Source organism: Adiantum capillus-veneris, chromosome 16, assembly GCF_014529385.1.
Source record: "Adiantum capillus-veneris isolate H3 chromosome 16, ASM1452938v2, whole genome shotgun sequence".
NCBI lineage: Eukaryota > Viridiplantae > Streptophyta > Polypodiopsida > Polypodiales > Pteridaceae > Adiantum > Adiantum capillus-veneris.
The window spans coordinates 33472950-33495397 of NC_140946.1; the positions used below are offsets into that span (position 1 = coordinate 33472950).

A 22448-nucleotide genomic window follows, 5' to 3' on the forward strand; every position below is an offset into this window, starting at 1 on the left:
TAAGTCCTCTAGAAGACTATTGGACAGTCTCCCAAGGGGTCCAATGAGCATTCAACAACCCAATGGCTTGCCTGATTCCTATTGGCCAGGAGGCAAAGGAGTCCAATGAGAGTTTAGTTGAATTATTAAATTACCTAAAGCTCTCACAAAAGGGGAAAGGGGGACACATGTCAGAAGGCTATCACTTATGCTGCTTAATTGTCATTGGCTAGCCCTAGGGAGGTCCAATGAGAGGGTAGCATGAGCAAATAGCAAGAGGGGTCGACCAAGAGAGAGAGGGGGCTGATTTTTGCAAGGCATTATCACACACACACTCACACAATCTCATGTGTGAAGTAAAGAAGATTCTCTCTCCTTCTAAAGCTTTAATGGAAAGCTTATCACCTACTCCAAGCTTGTGAGAAGGGAGGCCTACACCAACAACTCTTGGCTTTGTGATGCAAATCCAACCAAGAGCCAAGCTTCAATGCATGCTCATCTCCTCTACCATGCTAATTACTAAGCTAAGCTATGCTAATATAAGTGATTATGTGAGGAGATGTACATCTTTCTCGTAAGAATACTCCTACTTCCTCTCAATCTACTCTCATATCCTGCTAGCTCTCACCATCTTCGAAGGTGTGTGAGGTCTTGGGTTTGAGACCGGGGAGAATTGATGTTGTGTTTGATAAGTGTTTTGCTTAGTGCATGAAGCTTTCATCTTCATTGCACTAGCTAGTCTTGAAGGAACATAAAGAATTGTATTGTACAATGTCTCTCTTGATGGGAGAAACCATAATACAAAGCCTTTTGGAGGGGGGACCGGCTCCATGTAAATCCGGTCCTCAACTGTTGTCAATAGCTTAATTTCTCTCTCTTTTGAAATTATTGTTCATGCTATCTAATTAGGTGTTATGCTTTTTGTTGCTCTCTCCACCCAAGCACTCTTGTAATTCTCATTAGGAATCTATTCTAATGAAATGCCCACTATGTTCATGCTAATTTCCGCTACACACAAGTTTTTAGGCCATTAAATGTTACAGCCGAGGATGAGTACTTTTGAAACATGGACGATGAATTTGTTATGAGAATCACCATAATGAATCATCTACTACAGCTAGATGTATCAGTAGAACCTAGGATTACACTATGACATAAAGATTATGACATCTTTGTATTTTGCCCCAAGCATTGGCTTAAGGGGGCGATTGTTAGGGTAATCCCACGCTAGTGGCACCACATAGGAAAGATCCCTAGTCTACTAGGATGGATGAAATGATGACTTGGTCCAATAGGAAAAGGATGCAACCTCTCTAGCTAATGGATGTAAACTACCAAACCTATATTAGTGGCTATTTTCTAATTAATCTTTGGAATTTGAGTTTTAATCGTTGTGTCTATATTCTCTTACTTTATGCTATTGACCTTGCCGACCCTAGTTTTCATTACTCTAATCCTAACCCTAACACAATGGTGAGCTTGAGACTTCACCCTCCATAGCCAAGCTCACATTGTGGTGTCAAGGGTAGAGCACCTATTCCTATGGAAGTGGTTTGAAGATCCCTACGGTATGGAACAAGCATGGAAATGGATCAAAGTGTATGTGTGATGCTAGGATTGGAATGCTTAATGTATGCTGCATGTTGGTCTTTTTAGATCTACAATCGAAGACCAAATGATTAGGTTATGAGCAAACAAAGGTTTGTAGAGAGCCGGTTTTGCACTGGTTTCATTGCCTTGGAAAGCGTGCCATCAGAATTTTTTCAAGCTTGCTAGAGATTTTAGAGGTAGTATGCAGTGTATGGAGCACCTTGGAAGGTAGATAATGCCAATGAAAGCTCTGAGCAATGAGTTATGGCTGGTTGAAGTCAGCAGGGTGCGGTTGTAGTTGGTGATCAGATGGTTTTTCCTTATTTTTGGAGAAACAGTTTGAGGCCTTGAGAGCATCAAAGTGCAAGGGTAAAGCTTTAATTTGAAGTCAAAAACATGGAGGCTTGCTGGGATTTTCCAAGGGGTCATTGGATAAAGGACTTTGAAGTTATGGGGTTTTCATGCGGTGTCCAAAGAAGGGTTTTTCTGAAGATTGTTGGTCACTTTTAGCCCTTTGTTAGGTAAGGGGATTGTGGTGCCACCACATGGTGGGCACTTAATCCCATATGTGATGGAAGGGGCATAATGTGTGGGGTATAAGACCAAAATGGTGCACCCGTTGTAGACATCAAAGGAGATAGAGAGAGCTTGGGGCGCCTGGCTATGGCATCTCCTCCTCACACGGGTTATGGTGATTTTTTATTATGAAAAACGGCACTGTAAATATGTTGGACGATACGATGAGAATCATGATTATGCCAAGGGATGGCAGAGTGGTTTAGGTTATCTATGAGGGCATTAGTTGCCAATATCCCACTTTTATAAACTCGATTGCACTAGAAAATTGGATGGTGGACACAACAATTGCCTTGTAAAAGCAGAATTTTGTTTTTAGTGAATGAGGGAGCTTTTCCTAAAAGCTGGCATTGTCTTTTGTCAGAAATCTGGGTACTTTGTTTTTCTTTGGGATGCACTCTGCACCCTAGAGGCTACATATAAAGAGAAGTACTACATATAATCAGGAGATAACGAATACATAGAATACAGGGAAACTTTACGTACTTTGTAAACTCTCTACACCATGTCCATAACAAGCTCTCTTTCCTTCATAGGAAGAGGAAGGAACCATCTCTGTCTACTATATTCTCTTCTCTTTTCAAGGTGAACGCGCTCTCCATCAATTTCACAAGTGAAAACTTCTATGTAGCTCTTATTACTGCTCTCTTATGACAAAGGAAAAATCCTTTTGACCACTAAAAATCACTCTTTGATCGTGGTAAGAAGCTCTAAACTCCATAGTCATCATCTCTTTCTCTCTTTAATTATGTTTATATGTCGTGTAGGAAAACTACGCTCTCGATTGGTCCTTTTTTTATGTACATAGGCATGTATGGGCTTGTTGAAAGTGTACGATGATGATTTATGTTTGTTTTATCATATTTAGGATGCTGATCTATGCATATGGTGTGTTATGCTCACGTAGATACGTAAAAAGCTTGCTTTTCTATCACCTCTCTATTATCTCTCTTGTGTGAAAAAATCATCTATCTCCATTAAGTAAACCACTCTAATCTCTACTTAGCTACTCCTTAATTCCTAACACAGCTTTGGATCAAGGGATTGTGTGAAGCAGATTGTATAATGTAGAACGTTTTCTCTCTTCAAAGGTTTCAAGATACTTTCAATTTTTTATACTTGAAGTTTGGAGGTTTTCAAAAAACAGGTTTTTCCTTCTTTCGAAAGGTGATCCTAACGTGTAGGTCTAGGTCGCTGCTAACAAACCCAACACTTTTTAAGATGCCTGACACAACATTCATAGATATGAATCATACTCATAGGATGGGATGATTGCATTGTCATCAAGGAGAGTTGGCCTAGCGATAAAGGTGAGGGGCTTTAAGTGTGCCCGTTATTGTTCAACCCTTGTGACATGCAGGTGCAGGTGTGGGTGCAATTCCATAAAACTAGCTAATGTGAAGCATCGTGTTGCTATTAAAAAAACAAAAAATTGAGTGCATTGTCACTAACTTTTACATATAAACCCAAAAGCATAAAGGACCATTTTCAAGTAGCTAAACTTTGAAGAAAACACTACTAGTAATCTTTTCTACTTATGTGCGTTCTTATTCTTGTGGGTGGTTCCAGCTTCACAATTCAAGCTAAAATTGGCCATCTTGAAGGAAAGAGCCAAAGTTTGTGAGTCCAACTTTGGGGCATAGTGGCTACAATCTCCTTCTCTCCTTATTAGTTGACTTTGAAGTGGGGAGAAAGAGGAATTGAATGTTGAGCTAGTGTTCTTCACTTCTCCTTTTAGATCTAGGGAGATTTTTACAAGCAACGACCAATCTTACGTGCACACCCAAAGTGTTTGTACATTAGTAGTGTCAATTTTCCAAGAAGAAACTTATTTATGCTTTAATTTCCAAAAACACTCAAAGTTTTCAAAGCTAGTGGAAGTTCATAGCTCAAAAAATTTACACGCAGAATAAAACTGTAAAAGTATATTCAAGGAAACATTCTTCTTTAGCTCGCTCTCTCTTTTTCTTTTTCTTTTTTTCTTTTTTTTCCATAAAAAGCATTGGGAGTGTATATTAGAAAAGAAACAAGATTACAATTGGGAGTGTATATTAGAAAAAAAACAAGGTTACAATCTTCCGGAGGAGATGACAAAAACAATGAGGTACAAGTAGGGAGGTACTGTTCAATACAAATAGGGTAAACAACGAGGTACTATTCGATACAAAAAGGGAGGTACTTCTTTGTTCAAAATTACATCTGCTATGGTTGGCATATCCTAGCTGCTTTATACAATCAATCTTTTGGTGGAAAACCATACTTCCATTATGTTATAGATATGTATGACATCTCACAATCGAGACATCACTACCAACACCTACTCTCTTGAGTACCTACGACAACAAGAACTCCAATACCGCATACTCATTCACTACGCAAACCCACTTCACCTCAGTAAAGCCAGCTGCTTGTCCCAAGCTCATGTACTCTTCAACCGTCCGCAATTTCCCCCCATGTGTACCCATCATGACAATCGCAAAGTGGTGCTTTGGAACGGCACCATCAACAAGGTCCGGCGCATAAAAGTCTACGACCACCACCTTTCTACACCCACTTGTCAAGGCTTTCTTGCAGGTTTGAAGTAGGGTTACACACTCATCATCCTCCCAATCATGTAGCACACACTGCACAACAAAACCAAGTCTTGTGTTACCACTTGAGAAGCTTAGTGGAAAGTGATATTATACATTTATGCTTGTGTGCATAAATGCACTTCTGCACACATTCTTGGATAAAGCACAACGTGCCAGGCGAGCACGCAGTGGTGCCGCCCACATCCTTACTAACCTCACTAACCATTCTATTATTTGTATCTCTACACAAGCGAAAATTTTCCTCTTTCTCACACACACAAACACATGAAGAAACATAGATTTGTAAATTTAACCAAATCAATGATTCAAAAGGTAAGAGGAGTGGCTACCTTCAGGAGGACTCCATCTCCAGCTGGGATGCTTTCTAGCATGTTGCCTCCCACATGTTTAAGTCCTAAAACAAAAATAACAATTAAACTCATGAAGATTAGAGGCACACATTAGGATTAAGAGAAATGCCATGGCAGCACTTACACACATTAAAATTAAGAGAAATGCCATGGTATCACTTACACAGAGAAACAACACTACATAAATATATGTAGGTGCATTGCTTACTTGGATGCGGAAGGCCCATAGCCGCAATATGAGGCTGATCCAAGTTGATGCCTTGAAGGTGGGGATATTTGTCTAGAATATGTATCAGAGTGTACCCCGTCGAACCGCCCACATCCACCAAGGTGCCCACATCCTTAAACCCATCATATACAGCCAGTATCTGCTTCATCAACATGGCGGTCACGCTTGCCATCACTCCATCAAGCTTATCAGCATGCTCTGCAATATGATGCGATACCTTGTGGCCAAACTCCTTGTGGAAGCCATCGCCACCGTCAACAATGACAGAGTCGAGGTGCCGAAGGGAATTGACCAGCTCGATTGAGCGATTGGATAAGTATTCTCCAACAGAGACACCATGTGCGTCTTTGAGGAAGTATTCGGCGGACGGGAGGAGAGAGTAGAGAAAGGTAGAGGGAGGGGAGAGAGAGGCGGCAAGGAGGGGATGCGGGAGGGCTGGCGAGGACGAGGAGAGGAGGTGGAGGAGGCGATCGAGGAGGGCGGGGGCGCGGGGGTTGGAGACGGGGCGGGGGAGGAGGTGGGTGATCTGTTGGGCGGAGAGGGGGCCATGCTGGTGGAGGATTTCAAAGACGTTGAGCTTGAGAGCGGCTTGAATGGCAAAGGGGTAGGCCATGATGGTGGTGTAGCCGAGCACGGAGAACCATTCTGCGTTCTCTGAGACAATGGGCGCCATCGCTTCTTTGAAGTACGAACCTAGAAGAAGATTAAATTGCACTTGCTTCTTTGAATTACAAGCCTAGAAGATTAAATTGGACTTGCTTCTTTGTAATTCCACTGATGGTCCTGATCGCTCTTTTGGAGGATTTCGGAAGCCACAGCCGTGACTCATTTGCCTTTGAACAAACCACAGCCGTGACTCATTTGCCTTCGAACAAGCCACAGCCGTCACTCAGTTCAAGTTGCCTTCTGCCATTCCAAAGTAGTACGATGTACTTCACCAATTTGAAGGCACTACACTAAGTATAGGTGTAGTGCCTCGATTATAAGTGACACGGAGTCAGCGACGAGGGATCGAGAGGCGATTTATCGGCCGGGCGTGAGGAATTGGGGCAGTCGAATCTTCGCAACAAGGATGGTAGGACTTTTATATGACTAGAGTCGCTTAGCTTTAATGTGTCGCGCTAGGCGAGTTGGATTAGGTGCAGCTCTCGGAGGTGAAGGTCGGGGGTTCAAAGGGCCGCCGCGACGCAGGTGGAGCCCTAATCTTTTTGTCCCATGAGATTAATCAACGGTGGATTAAACCTCCACCGTTGATCCCTTCACTTTTGTGGTGTCACTTATAGACGAGGATGTAGTGTAGTGCAATGTGTACTTTCTCGATTCTAGAGACTTACATGGGGTCTTAGATATGTGGTTTATGCTTCAGTGTGTTGTACTATTGCACCTAGGATTAGTTTGCTTAGACTTATGAATATGATCATAACTTGATGGAGGCCATATACAATGGTGTGAAAAAATAGCAACAAAAGGATTGATAATAGTTGAACCTAGTACGTCTACCACCATACTATTCCACCCCCTCAGCTTGCTTAAGTTGCTCCCATGCAGTTCCTCCCGTGATGGGGTACCATGCCTCATGAACTCTACACACCCGGGTACATATCAAATAGCGTTCAAACTACTTTTTGACACATAAAATCTTAGTCAACTCTCTTGTATTTGGGCATCCTTGCTCATCATAAGAACTTCCATTAAAAGAACCATTTTCTTTGCCTTGTTTTTGGCCTGTGGAAGGCCATAGGATTCATTGTGCAAAGTTGTTGCAAAACTAAGGCCGTTGGATTCTTTGGCTAGATGAGCGCTACATGGGAAGGTTCTTTGTAAAATATATTTGTTGTCCCTTTTGTTTCCTTACATCACTTTCTTTGAGAGACAAGTGTCCCTAAGGATTCAAAAGTCTTGTGAAGAGAGAGCTTAAACTAAGGCAGCATTTACTTTGTCTGCATGCTTAAAAATGACTTCTATACTTCTATACTATATATATGTAGCAGCTTAAATTTTTTAAGGAAGGAGAGAACCTCCATGTGTCACTCACTGCTTCATTTAAGAGAAAACCTTATAAGACCTCTATTTTAAAATGCAAAACTCAAAGGTAGGAAGATTTAAAATGCAAAAGTAAATAGTAACATTGCAAAAAATGAAAAGACTTTTGGGAATTGAAAATCAAAGGCTTTCTACTTTACACAAAGTAACTTAACCATTTAAGTACACATAGCAAAAAGACTTTGGAAAATGTAAAGTCAAAAGCCTTTCTACTTTACATAAAGTAAATGGTCCACTTAGCTTAAGTGCACGTAACAAAAAAAAAAGTACAATTGTTGTGGATATTTTATTGTTTAATGAGAACTTATTTTTTAAAGATAAATTTGTCTTTGTTTTTTCAAAGGGTTTTTTTAAAGACCAATATTGATATCTCTTAACAATTGTGAAAGTGTATTTTCAAATAAAAAAACTTGGCCAAAATCACAATAGTAAGTGAATGTATTTAAATCTCAAAGAAATTACAAAAAGACCTCAAGCTTAGCCGAGCCTTGAGTTGCTGAAGATTACACATTTGTTCTCTCCCAAAGGCTACCAAGAACAAATTAGATGGACTATACTAACAAACTTTTACTTATCGTAGCTTGCCACAAAGGCATCCGTGTATTTTGGAAACAAACGAGTGTATTTTTAAAATTTTAAAAATAACCATAAAGAGACACTTCTATACCCTTTCTGAAAGTGCTTGAAAAATTGTTGACATTGGGCACCTGTGTTGGTGTCCCTTCTCTCTCAATTTATCGGTTACTATAGTGAGTGCATGTATGTATGTACATGCACATGACAGAGACTTTAACAAAAACTCAAACATTTAGTATATTTTATAAAGAGAGGAGGGCTTGCGTGCTTATGACAAAGCTCGGACATCCATGGGGTAGATCTCGATGCAACTCAAGTATGTAACCGGAGAGAGAGAGAGAGAGAGAGAGAGAGAGAGAGAGAGAGAGAGTTGACAAAGAGAGGAATTTTGTGGACAACCCACTATTAGATTTAGCAGGAGTACATCTTCTTGTGTAAATCAACTTTTGGGATGGTAGATAGGTCAATTTCAACACGTGCATACGTGCTTGTGTATTTGTGTATACATGTGTGTGAGAGTGAGTGTGGAGAGACAGAGAGAGAGAGAGAGAGAGAGAGAGAGAGATTAAAAGGGCACTTATCAACGAGAAGAAGAGAGTAGAGAGAGGTTCCATGTATATGTGTGTGTACGATTGAGTGTGTGTGTGTGGGGGGGGGAGAGAGAGAGAGAGAGAGAGAGAGAAGAAGAAGAAGAGAATTTTAACATCGTAGGAAACTATCCCAAGAGACCTTAGAGATCTAGCCGATGAGGAGAGTTGAGTGAACTCAAGACCTGTTATTCAAGAGGAAAATGGTATAACCTTTCTATCACCCAAGTGTGGTAGATTGGTTATGCCATTTCCCTCTTGAATAAATCTTTCCTCCCCCCTTACCTTCAACAGACCATAGTGAGTCCTCACCTTGTTCAAGGAGAAACTAGTTTCCCAATCAAGATTTATGTCAAAATCTAGGGTACTTGCCAGGATTCATGACTAAAATGCCTAGTTTTTTACCTTCAAAGTCGTGGTCCCATGGCATTACAATCAAGATTTGTAAATTTGAGTTGGGAAGTTTAACACTACAATTGGGATATGTGAGCCCTAGTACATCTATACTATATATGAAGCAGCTTAAAATTTTCAAGGAAGGAGAGACCCTCCATGTGTCACATTCTGCTTCATTTCAAAGAGAATTTTTAAAAAACATTTAATTGAAAATGCAAAAGTGAAGAGTACTTACGAGGATGGTAGAAAATGAAAAGACTTGTGAGGTTGTCTTGGCAGTGGCCCAGTCAAAAAGACCTTAGTACTCTATCTAAGTTTATAATACTTTTTTTTTTCTTTAGCAAAACTCACAATTGTGAGTGAATTATATTAAACAACCCAAATAATTACAACGTCTTGTCATGCTTGTGTTGAGCCATGACATCATCCAGGGACCAAAATTACACCGGCTATTAGGGCAGCCATCCCAACCAACTCGCCCCCTTATCCTTGATAATAAGGTCCATTATCATGTTCTTCTAAGATTACCGAAAGCCAAGATTTTCTCATGTCTTAGGCATACCCTCTGTTGACCACAAGGCACAAGTAGTCCTAGACCAATCCTCCGAGTGTTGCTTGCGTTTGAGCATCCATATTAACACTTTGCTTTCTTGTATAATTTCTGTAAAGCTTGCCACCTCAAGACCTCCTTCAAACACACGGCGGTTCCTTGTCTGCCATACATTATGTAAGAAGAAGTATCTGACGATTTGTGTGCTGGTGAGGATGGCAGGACCACCTGAATTCTTCCCTCCAAGGAATAGATCAGTCTTGTAAAAACCAATTTTCCATGTTCTTGGGACCCGCTTGCATATTTTCCCTGCAAGGCCTTTGATAGTTGGGCAATCCATGAAGAGGTGGGCCAGATCTTCACTAGCCAACCTGCACCCCAAGCATCGATCTGACCCAATCCCTCTTTCCTGAATCTTCACCCCCGTTGGTAGAGCACCCCAAATTACCTTCCATAAAAATACCTTCATGTGTTGCGGCACCTTTGGCTTCCAGATGTTCTCCATTACTTGCTCCCACCTTTCCTCCGGCCATTGTTTTTTCCATATCTTGTTAAGGGGGCTAGACCAATTCTTCTTATGCATCATTGTATGGTAAATGTCTTTAGGATGGGGTTTCCATAAGAGACTGCTTCCGGGCCATTTTCAGGCGTTCCAGTCAAAATCCGAATCACAGATAGGCATCACTATGTTGTCAAGCTCGTTCCTCACTTTGTGGTACTGGGTAACCAGAAGGTCGATGGTTTTCCAACTCTTGTTTTCATTGTCCCAGAAGTGCCCTAGTCGATTAAGACCCTTATTATTCAGCTTCTTGGCTGTCTCTATCCAATAGGGAATTTGTGGCAGATCTACAACTTTGGAAAGCCAGGGGGACCAATGCAAAATGGAGTTCTTGAAGTATCTGGTTTTTCCCCCCCACTTTAAGACTCCTGCTGCTCTATTGCATTTTCTCACCAATTCTCCTGAGCTGTCCCCCAGTTTTAGGGTAATCCACGTCGGGGCTAACAGCTTGTCATGAACCTCCACCCCTCTCCACTGTCCACCTTTCGAGGCAAGTTTAGCTGCTTCTATCATATCTTTGATCATGACAGCCCAAACTTGATCCTGTTTAGCCAAGGAAACATTTGGTGCAACAAGCTTCTGCATGGGCCACAGAATCAAAATTCCGAGGCCTCCTTGATTCCCCGGTCGAGCAACTGATTCCCAACAGGCCCATTGCCATGGCTTGGATGATTTTGTGTTTTTTTTCCATAAAAACCTCTTCACTGGTTTTAAGAACTCTTTCCAGTGACACTTAGCCATCTTGAGAAGCGGGCTAGTGAAGGCAATATAAGGAATCATAAAGGCATTTATCACTTTTATCCGACTTGGGAACGGGAGAAGAGTGCACTCCCACCTACTCATTTTTGTTTTGATTTTTTCAAGCACCCACTCAAATCTTTGCTTGTGAGTTACGTCCACCCCCAAGGGGGCTCCCAGATGTCTGAAGATATTCCCTTTTGTGACAATCGCCCCCGACCAGTCAGAAGGGTCAAGTGAGTGATTTTTCAATAGGGAGATCAGCCTTGACTTCTCTATATTACACTGGGACCCCGAAGCTACTGAAAATATTTGTACAATCTCCAAAAGCTTTCCTGATGACCTGGGGGCACGCCTTCAAGAAGAGGAGAGAATCGTCTGCAAAAAGTTTTGCTAGGAGTTGGCTATTTCCTAGCAAAGCCAGGCCTTGCAACTCCCCTCGTTCCGCACTAGCTTCGAGCGTCGTGCTTAAAGGATGTGATCCTATGGCGAAAAACAGGGGGCCAGAGGGCATCCCTGCTTAATAGACCTTTGACCTCAAAAGAGCCCACAATTCTATCGTTGAAAAGGAGCTTCGAATGGCTTCCAGCTCCCAGTACACTTACCAGGCGACATAGGCGCGGCCCAAAGCCCAGAGCTTCCATGACGGCTTCTATATATGTCCATGTTATTCTATCATAAGCTTTATCTAGGTCCAACTGTACAGTACACACTCTTGAGTTGCGTACTCAATGCCCACCATTGTTGTCAAGATGTTATCGTAAATGGACCTTCCTTTGATGAACCCATGCTGATGGGGAGAGATGATCTTGGTGAAGGAGTACGAGTGGAAGTGCGACGCAAGAGAGAGTGCGAGAAGAAGAGCACGACGATATGGTGAACTCGGTCTATTGTAATGTGTCGAGCATAGTGAGTTCTTATTAGGTTTTTACAAAAGAATATGTGTACATACCTGGCGGCCCGCCCACTTACCTGGGCGACCACATTGGGCTTTATACCCCAACAACATCCCACTTAAAGTCCAATGTGGTACTTTAAGTGTGAGAGAAGCTACTATACAAGATAATATACAAGAGATGTAGAGAAGTCATGTACTACCCTACACCTAACTGCTTGCGAAAATGCGCAAAGCTCTCTATGGGAAGTCCTTTTGTAAGTAGATCAGCAGGATTTTCTGTGGTGTGAACTTTGACAAGCTGAATTTGCTTATCCTCGAGCATTTCCTTGATGAAATGATACTTCACATCCACATGCTTTGTCTTTGAGTGATAAACTGGATTGCGAGCCAATTGTATAGCACTCTGACTATCACAATATAACACATGCATCTCTTCTTTGATTCCAAATCTGTTACTAGTCGATTAAGCCAAATGGATTCTTTGCATGCCTCTGATGCTGCAACATATTCAGCCTCTGTAGTAGACTGAGTAACACAATCTTGTAATCTAGAACGCCATGATACTGCTCCACCAGCCAATGTAAAGACATACCTTGACGTAAACCTTCGGTTGTCTAAGTTACCTGCATAATCTGAGTCTGTAAAACCCTTTACACTTAGCTCCTGACTCCCATAGCATATACGCATACTCTTTGTAGCTTTCAAGTATCTCAATATTCCTTTCACTGCCTCCCAATGTTTCTTGCCTGGGTTTGACATGTATTGACTTACTACTCCCACTGCAAATGCAATGTCTGGGTGAGTAGCAATCATTGCATACATCAAACTATCCACTGCAGACACATATGGAATCTTATCCATTTCAGCATGTTCTTCCTCAAACACAGGACAATCTTGTTTGCTAAGTTTCACATATGGTGGCAATGGAACACTCAATGCCTTTCCCTTCTCCATATTGAAACATTGCAAAACCTTGTCAATATACTCTGTTTGAGATAACCAAATCAACTTCTTTGATCTGTCTCTCTCAATGCGCATACCAAGTATATGACTTGCCTCACCCATGTCTTTCATGTCAAACGATTTTGCCATCTTTGACTTCAAAGCTGAAATTTCTTCCAAGTGCTTGCCAGCAATCAACATGTCATCCACATACAAAATAAGGATCAGCCAACTGCCATCCTTAGCCTTCTTTGTATATAGACAGTGATCGAACTCACTACGTTTGTAGCCTTGAGAAAGCATAAACTTGTGGAAGTTATGGTACCATGCCCTCGGTGATTGTTTTAAGCCATAAATACTCTTTAACAACTGGCATACCAAATCTTCCTTGCCTTTCTCAACAAACCCTTCTGGCTGCTACATGTAAATTTCCACATCTAAATCACCAAGCAAGAACGCTGTCTTGACATCCATTTGGTGCAACACCAAATCTAATATGGAAACCAATGCAAGAAAGCATCTCAATGTAGTCATCTTGACCACCGGAGAGAAGACTTCATCAAAGTCAATGCCTTGTTCTTGCTTAAAGCCCTTGGCAACAAGCCTTGCTTTGTAATTTGGCTGACTATCATGAGCGGTGATCTTATACCTGTAAACCCATTTACAAGGTAGAGCATTTTTGCCCTGTGGTAATTTAACTAGCTTCCATGTCTGGTTTTTATACAGAGCTGTCATCTCTGAATGCATGGCCAATTGCCAATTCCCGGAGTCCTTCATTTGCACTGCTTCCTTGTAACATGAAGGCTCATTGCAATCAGTCAACATGACATAGTTCATAGATGGAACAAACCGATCAGGAGGTTGCGTGATACGTCCAGATTTATGCAAAATAGGTGGCTCAGGCTCAGCCACAACCTGTGGTTCCACTCTATCCTGTCCTTGCTCCTCTTGAGCCCTGAAATTTTGTCTTGCACGTGCAGGTCCATCTTCTTGGAAGACAACTCTTCTAATCTCCTCAACCCTTTCTGGTTTAGAATGATATTTGGCTTCATTAAAGTGAACATCATTGCTGCGGATAACCTTTCTGGATTCGGGATCCCAAAGTCTGTACCCCATCTCACCAGAATTACCATAGCCTAGAAAGATGCACTTTCTACTCTTTGGCTCAAGTTTGTTCCTAAATTCCTTTGGAACGTGATTATATGCCTCACAGCCAAAGACTCTGAGATGCTTGTATGAGGGCACCTTGCCTGACCATACCATCTCTGCCACTGATTCCTTCTGCAAAACCTTGCTAGGAGATCTATTTATAAGATGAACACCTGTTGATACAGCTTCAGCCCAAAACCCATTTGGCATCTGTGCATTAGACAACATACTTCTGACCTTCTCTTGTATGGTCCTATTCATCCTCTCAGCAACACCATTTTGAGGAGGATTGTAAGGAGCAGTAAGTTCACGTTTTATACCTTTTGACTCACAAAAGTCCTGAAAGTCCTTTGAAACATACTCTCCACCATTGTCAGTGCGTAAGCATTTAAGCCTCTTGCCACTTTGATTCTCCACAAGTGTCACAAACGTTTTGAAAACACTAAATGCTTCATCCTTGTGCTTGAGAAAGTAAACCCATACTTTCCTCGAGTAATCATCTATAAATGTCATAAAGTAAGAAGCTCCCCCTAGAGATATGTTAGGCATAGGTCCACACAAATCACTATGAACAAGTGCCAACTGTGTATCTCTTCTACTACTTCTATGCTTATGTGGCTGCTGTGTTTGCTTACCATACAAACAATGTTCACAGAATTCAAAATCATTAAATGAAAAGCCAGGAAAATAACCAGAACGAGACAAGATTTCCATTCCCTTCTTGGATATATGTCCTAACCGGCTATGCCACAAAGAAACGTTCGGCTACTCGGTTACATTGATTACATTTTTAGAGACATTTGATACATAAATCATGTAAAGTCCTCCAGACTTTACTCCATGTGCTACTGTCATAGAACCCTTGGATATCTTCCACATGTTCTGTCCAAAAGTGGTGACGTAGCCAGCATCATCAAGTAAACCTGTGCTGATCAAGCTCTTTGTAATTGTGGCAACATGTCTCATATTCTTCAGCGTGAAAGAAGAGCCATTCTGAAACTTCAATTGAACATCTCCAACACCTAAGATCTCACATGTCTGCCCATTGCCTAGCCGAACATGATCTTTAGTGGTCACATAAGATAAGAGTTGAACCTAGTACGTATACCACCATACTATTCCACCCCCTCTGCTTGCTTAAGTTGCTACCATGCAGTTCCTCCCGTGAAGGGGTACCATGCCTCATGAACTCTACACACCCGGGTACACACCAAATATCGTTCAAACTACTTTTTGACACATAAAATCTTAGTCAACTCTGTTGTATTGGGCATCCTCGCTCATCATAAGCACTTCTATAAAAAAAACCATTTTCTTGGCCTTGTTTTTCAAGGGGAAACTAGTTTCCCAATCAAGATTTATGCCAAAATCTAGGGTACTTGCCAGGATTCAGGACTAAAATGCCTAGTTTTTACCCTCAAAGTCGTGGTCCCATGGCATTACAATCAAGATTTGTAATTTGGAGTTGGGAAATTTAACACTACAAATTGGGATAGATGCTGCCAGGAGGTGAACATAAGCAGACGAGGGTGCGGTTGCACAAATGGGGCAAGGTTAACTTGGGCCTGATGTTGCAGCACGATTGAGTGTGGGGAAGGCCTTTGAAATGGAAACAGAGGAGCAACAATCATTAGGCAAAATTTGGACTCACAAAGGGGCCCTTTAAGAAGTTTGACTTTACCTCTCTCTACCAAAACGGGCGTATGGATAAATTTTTGCAAAAAAACTCCAAAAGTTGGCGGAGGTTTGACAGTTAGAATGTCCTCTTCAAGCTCTATCTACTAATATATAGCACGCCATGAGATTCCTCATATTTTAGAAGATCCTTTTTATGATTCACTTAGATTCCGACAGAGTTGTCACATCATAGGTGAATCAAAAAAGAATCTTCTAAAATATGAGGAATCTCACGGTGTGCTATATATCAGTAGAGAGAGCTTGAAGAGGACATTCTAACTGTCAAACCTCCGCCAACTTTGGAGTTTATTTGGAAAAATTTATCCATGCGCCCGTTTTGGTAGAGAGAGGTAAAGTCAAACTCCTTAAAGGGTCCCTTTGTGAGTCCAAATTTTGCCTAATGGGCTGGACAACAACCAGTAGCACTATGCACAAGGTATGCAGTGATGGTGTCCATGAGAGTAGTCGAAGGTGCTCCCAAATAATGACTATCGCGGGGTTATCTCCTGGTAGGTGTAGATGACAACGATGTGAAGGGCAGCTTGTTCTTAGACTTGTCGAAAACATAGTAATGCCGAAGATAGCGGGAGATGGTGCCAAGCTCGGTTTTGAGATGTCGGTACACAGGACTACAACGAGATCAATTGTGCCGAGCTCGGTTTTGAGATGTCGATACACAGGACTACAACGAGATCAATTGTGTACCACCTTGATGATGGCAAGCTTTGAAGGCTATGGCAATGGGGTGAGCTTGCAAAAAAGACTCATGAGCAAGACATTCTTTTCTTGAGTCTTTTATTAAGGTTCTTTAAAAAAAAGTCATTTTTCATTAAATGAAGAGCAACACCTACCTCCAAATCATAATCTCTTATGCCACTTAGCATGAGTTGAGTGAGACACATAGCCCAATATATAAACCTAATAATAAAATATTTACAATAAGATATTTTAATAAATAAACCAGCCTTACATTATGCTCCGATACCACCTGTAAGACTTGTAATTATGGCAAATAGTTATTTCTCGTATTCATAATAAAACAACCTATCCTAAGCTAAGCCAACACTTTAAAATAACACTTGATAATACTATACAAAAGAATACAGGGGACTATATTTATCGAGAGAGTGAGTTTGTATAGTGGAGCTCTATTTGTAGATGGAGTGATACATGTGACTAGTAGAGGTGGAAGATGCTATTGCATCCACATAGGTGGCTAGGTGTTGTGTGCATGAGGAGTTTTATACATTGTATGCTCCATGTGGCATGCAAATAAAGTGCTAGGTGTAGGCATGTTTCCCACAATACTGTGAGTGAGAGAGAGAAGCTAGTACATAGGATGAAGATAGGGTTCAACCTAACACCAAGATTAAGTTAATACACTTTGACTGTTACACTCATCTCATCTAGCATGAGCAACACAACTTAGATATGCTCAACTCTTCCAGCTTGCTAATAACTACAACTTTTAGCACAGAGTTTAATATGACTTGAAGCTTTGGGACTAACAATTTTCTCATTTTGTGGCTCAACAACCCGACTCTAACTATGCCAAAGACTCACCAAAGAGTGTTTTTTGCACCTTGGCAACTTGAAATTTTAGACTCTTAGGCTTAATAGAAACAATTTATCTAGTAAAAGTAAGCTTGAATCCTCAAAAAGAGGATTATTGAAGAGCCAAGTTGGCATTGAAGGTTTCTTTTTCCATACTTGTTTCAGCTTTGAATCTGTAGCTTTGTCGATTGAATTGTCCTTCTTTGATTGTGAAGATTCCATGGTTCATTCGATTCTCCAATTGGGCCTATTGTAGGGAGCCTTTGATGTTGTTGTAGGCCTTTGTTGACTATCAACATCTAGTTTTTTATTCGGAGCATTGGAAGACTTAGGAAAACAAATCCTTTAGTTACCTTCATAGCTTCTTTGATGAATCTTTCTAGCTCTAGGTTTGTTGAGCTCTTGATATCTTCATGCAGTTTTGGTGTAGTTGTAATTGGCGTGTGACTAGCTGGTAGCCAAATCTATGTATAGCTTCTATAGAATCCTTGTCCAAGAGAAAGATTCTTTGAAATCCATCTCTATTATGTATCCTCTTGAGAGTTGTGGTTGACTGTAGCAACATTTGATGTTGTCCTTTTGTACATTTTCTTCTTAGGTATCCTGGATATTATTGAGGTTGATACCTTGTGAACCTTATTTCTTGGGAGGGTCTTGATTTCACTTCATATGCCCTGATCTTTGATTTTGGTACCCATATATGTCGGTTCCTCTATAGTACTCATGTTATTTTACGATCCAGTGCGATGCTATCCATCCCATGTGGTTGTCTTTCTGTGTTGCTTTCCCATCTTTAATCTAACCTAGATCATTGCATTATACTAAATTTCTCTAAAAAAACACTTGTTTGAAATTTTGTGTCTTTCTTGAGTAGTTGGGCTGATAAACCTTTGCTTTATTGGGTGGCTTCCTAGAGGTTTTTTTGGGTCAGCAACAATTGACTTGAAGTTTTGAAAGCTTGACTTGCTTGAAGAAGCTGATCCATGAGGCTTCTTTGATGTAGAGGCATTTGATGTCACACCTTTTGTGGTAACTGGTGGAAGATTCACATTAGCTTTGCCTTCTTCTACAAGATTTGTGTTTGATTCTTGTGACATTTGCAACTTTTAATCTAGCATTAATGGTACCTGTAATTGTTTCTTTCTATGTTGTTTCTTCTTTGTCGGCCTTGTGCTGGTCTAACCACTAATGTCTAAGGATGACATCTGTATGCATGTGTTTTGAAGCATTCCCTTGAAACGTACCTGCTCTTCATGCTTTTGGATGCTAAGAGTGGCAACCATTTCGTCTTGGCTATCCTATTTGCATGGAGTGATCTTGAGTGCTCTTTGAATATTGTCTGCAACCATATTGCACTTTGCTTCTTTATCTGTAGATAAATTCATTGGACACTTCCTCCATTTGCATTGTTGAGGACTTTAGCTATCCTCCTTCGTGGTTCTCTTGAAGATCATTGTCCTTCTTTTGCTAGAGTCTTGTATGGATTGGGCTTGGTCTCTAGGAAGTGATTCGAAACTTTCTTTTCCACTAAAACTTACATCGGTTGATTCAACTAGCAATGTGTGGATCTTTGGATTTCCTATTGCTTCCTGGTTGTCTGCAACCTCATTCATCTTACTTCTTACCTTGGTGGCTCTTTCTGCTCAATAGCTGAATCTGTGGTTGTTGCTTGTTGTATTTGAAATGCACTTGCTTTTGCTTGATGTTCTTTAAGCTCTTTTGAAGTTCTATTGGATGGTGATGATTCATCTTCAATAATATTCTCTTTGTCATTGGTCTCCATTAGAGTTTTACTCAAGGACTTTGTGATGCCATCTGCGGGTGACCAATATTGGCCTTCATTATTTGTCGTCTTTGAAGACTACATATTGTTTGAACTCTGTATCTTGAGAACTTTCTTGGCCATTTGCATTCCCACTATAATGTTATCTGGTACATCTTTTGTTGTGATCACATGAAATTGGGCTATGATGGTATGTGAACCGACTTGAATGGTGGTATAAATGATTCCTTAACATTCTGCTCATTTGCTTCCATAGATGCTAATAAATTCAGGAGCATCTTCTAGCTGTGGTTGGCCAAATTTTTCCCAAGTGCAAAAAACATGAGGTTCTTGTCTAGCTAAAAGTCTAGCTTTACTTTTCTTGTAAGCTTTTCTTTATGTTCACCAGTAATGTTGCACTTGATCTTCTTGGGATTTCTTTCTGAATTGACTGATTTTGCTATGGTTGTGTCCTTGGGTTGATGAGATCTTTCTACATCTTCTTTTCTTTGACCACCTACCTACTTCAATTGATGTTGACTCATTTGGCTGTGATATTGTACCTTTTGCTTGCAATTGCTGAGCATTGTAGACCTGCATCTGAGTAACCTTTGATCTTAAAAGAACCACTGTACTTTTAGGCAAAATCTGTTTCTTCGGAAGAGATTTTGGTGGTGATCTTTGTGTAGCTTTTTGAGCTTTAGATTATGTTTTGACTTATCTATCACCTATTCTGGTAGCTTGAGGCTTTGCACCATCTTTGAATAACCTTTGACCTCAGTCTTACCATCCGTAGGGGTTTGTACAATGTCATGAACCTGCTGGTATTCATTTTCATCTGCATCTCGATACGCATATGTGAGCTTGGTCACATGCAATTGCTTGAACACTATTAGGTTTCTTGGATTCTGACTTTGACTTGTGGAGATCAACTAAAACCGTTGTCCTTGGTGACCTTCATACTGACATGTGTTACCAGATTTTAAGGGAATTTGGGTCAATTGGAAACTTCCAACAACCATATGATCTTTCAATGGCTTCGGCTTTGAAGGGGTTTGGCTAGAGGTTCTAGGTCTTCTAATTGATGTTGTGTTTCCTGGTACAAGAGCTGAGTTTGATGAGTTTACACCTCCCCCCTTCCTAGGGTGATCACTAAAGCTTTCTCCGTGATGAGCGTTCAAAACTATTTGGCTCTCGTTTAGTCTGAACTTTTGAGATTGTGAAGGCACACTGTGGGTAACACTATTGATGTTTGGCATCTATAATCCTTCTGCATAGTTCCCTATGTACATTCGTGAAATATGAGAAATAATTTCCCAAGTCAAGCTATAGATAGCATTATCTTCACCCTAATATTGTCTATCCCATGGGTCTCCTATGATATGACCTTCTGTGGTTTTAGGACCCAAGGCATCATCTTAGACCCTCGTCTATATCTACGGCTGTTTTAATCAAAGTTTATGCTGGTCTGTTCACAACATCGAAGCTTGGTTGATGGGAGAGCGTTGGGCTCTAAATAGATTTTTGGGTTCACTCGAGTTATGTCATTCAGCTCTAGAGCGGATGGGATATAGTAGATTCTTTCCTCCAAAATGAGCCATCCTTCCTAATCTATCATTGGGCACGATTCTGTGAGCTAGTATGTGGGTCTTTCAAACATTGGTTGATCCTTTTTGTACAATTGCCCTTCTTGGTCTATACAGTGTGCATATGAATTATGTGTGCCATGTTGGAATTAGGGTTTCACACAGCTTGGAAAAGACGAAGGAAGATCAAGGCACACAATAGAGAGTGTATTACTTAGTGTGCAATGAAAAGATTGATAGCCCTAGAGTGATGGGGGTATATACATGTATATACAATGCACGGGGGGAAAAACCTCCTAAAGAGGAAAAAAATGCCCTGGCAGTCCTAGTGTGTTCACACACATCACTACCACCACATGTATATGGGTAAAAAATCCCCCCTTGAGTGATGCGGTGAACGAGAACTGGCACATGAGTAAAGGGAAGTGCCATGCTCTGATGACATGATTGGTTCACAAAGGGGAGTAAGCCCAAAGCTTTGCGGAAAGCTTTGAGCTTCTCACGAGACAATACCTTTGTGAAAAGATCTGCAAGGTTGTCCTGTGTTGGCACATAAGCCAATATGATCTCTCCTGCTGAGAGCCTCTCCCTAACATAGTGGTAATGCACCTCAATGCGCTTTGTGTGAGCATGAAAAATTAGGTTCCTCGCAACTGCCAATGCGCTCTAATTGTCAATGTAGATAGTGTTGGCAGTGTCTTGTCCAACACCCAAATCAACCATAAGGCGTCTGAGCCATACACACTCAATCATAGCTGTGAAGACTGCCTTGTACTCAGCCTCACAACTCAAAGTGGCCACAATAGGTTGCTTCTTGCTCAACCATGATATACATGAATTGCCAGGCATGAAACAAAAACCACTTGTGGACACTCGCATGTCAAAACAACTAGCCCAATCTGAGTCTGAAAAAGCATGTAGATCTGGCGGCAATGATCCCCCCTTGGGATAAAACAAGCCAAGATGTAAAGTGTCACTAAGGTAGCAAAAAAATCCTCTTTACAGCCTGCCAATGCTTAGACCATGGGCTATCTATGCATAAATATGCTGACCTGCGAGATTGCAAACTGAATATCCGGCCTCATGTTGCATACATAAATGAGGCATCCAACAATAGTTTGGTAAAGAGTGACATTAGAAGGATCGCCAGCATCATGTAGACTCAACTTCAAACCCGTTTCAATAGGAGTGGCAATAAGTTTGCAATCCTCAAGGCCAAACTTACATAGCAATGTCTCTATGTAACTTTTCTGGCAGAAGGCAATACCACCATCACACTGCTTAAACGGTATACCCACGTAATGATGCAACAGTCTCAAATCTTTCATCTTGAAAGAAGCATTCAAATCAGCATTGAATTCAAAAATATGTCTCTTATTTGGTCCAGTGATCAGCAAATCATCTACATAAAGAACCACGATGAGAAGTACATCACCCTCACGCTTTACATACAATGTGCTTTCTGTTGGACTGTTACAAAAGCCTTGTTTGACCAAATGAGTGTCAGCTTTGTCATACCAAGCACGAGGAGATTGCTTTAACCCATGCAAAGCCTTCTTACATCTGCATACTTTGTCCTCTTCTCCTTTCTTGACAAAACTGCGAGGTTGCATTACATAAACTTCCTCAAATATGTCACCATGCAAGTAAGCAATAGCAATGTCTGATTGATGTACATCCCAACCAAAATGAGCTGCCAATGCACATAGAGAACGCACAATAATCATACAACAAGTGGGAGCAAAAGTCTCTTCATAATCTATACCTTTTTGATGTGCATAACCCTTTGCAACAAGTCGAGTCTTATGGCGATCGATCTCACCATATGGCTTGCGTTTCAACTTGTAAACCCACTTCGTATTAATGGCCTTTTTGTGAGGAGGCAAATCACATAAATTCCATGTGTCATTTTCTATGAATGCATCATATTCTCATTGAATGGTAGCCATCCAATTTTTTGAATTTTGTGCTTCATCAAAAGACAGAGGTTCCTCAACATCATGTAAGCTAGACACAACCAAAGCATAACAATCCGATGCATAAGATGCATGGCGAGAGCCTAAATGAGTACGACTAGACAACGATGCATCCAATTTACTATCATGCAACGTAT

General features: G+C 41.0%; 1 protein-coding gene across 1 annotated transcript; it reads right to left on the bottom strand.

Annotated features, from left to right (window-relative positions):
• Nucleotides 1–4174: 4174 nt before the first annotated feature.
• LOC147438833 (desmethyl-yatein O-methyltransferase-like) lies at nucleotides 4175–6183 on the bottom strand. Its single transcript, XM_086484800.1, has 3 exons — nucleotides 5298–6183; nucleotides 5069–5133; nucleotides 4175–4769 (listed from the first exon to the last, which is right to left on the bottom strand). Exons 1-3 carry the CDS (start codon nucleotides 5989–5991, stop codon nucleotides 4479–4481), a joined length of 1050 nt encoding a protein of 349 aa, XP_086340926.1. The 5' UTR covers nucleotides 5992–6183; the 3' UTR covers nucleotides 4175–4478.
• Nucleotides 6184–22448: the final 16265 nt, after the last annotated feature.

Bases quoted from the DNA above. Each gene is read 5' to 3' on its own strand.
- LOC147438833 (XM_086484800.1), bottom strand. From the start codon at position 5,991: ATGGCGCCCATTGTCTCAGAGAACGCAGAATGGTTCTCCGTGCTCGGC. The intron at 5,134-5,297 runs GTAAGCAATGCA...TTTTTGTTTTAG, and splicing joins TATGGGCCTTCCGCATCCAA to GACTTAAACATGTGGGAGGC. The intron at 4,770-5,068 runs GTAGCCACTCCT...TTTGTTGTGCAG, and splicing joins GAGATGGAGTCCTCCTGAAG to TGTGTGCTACATGATTGGGA.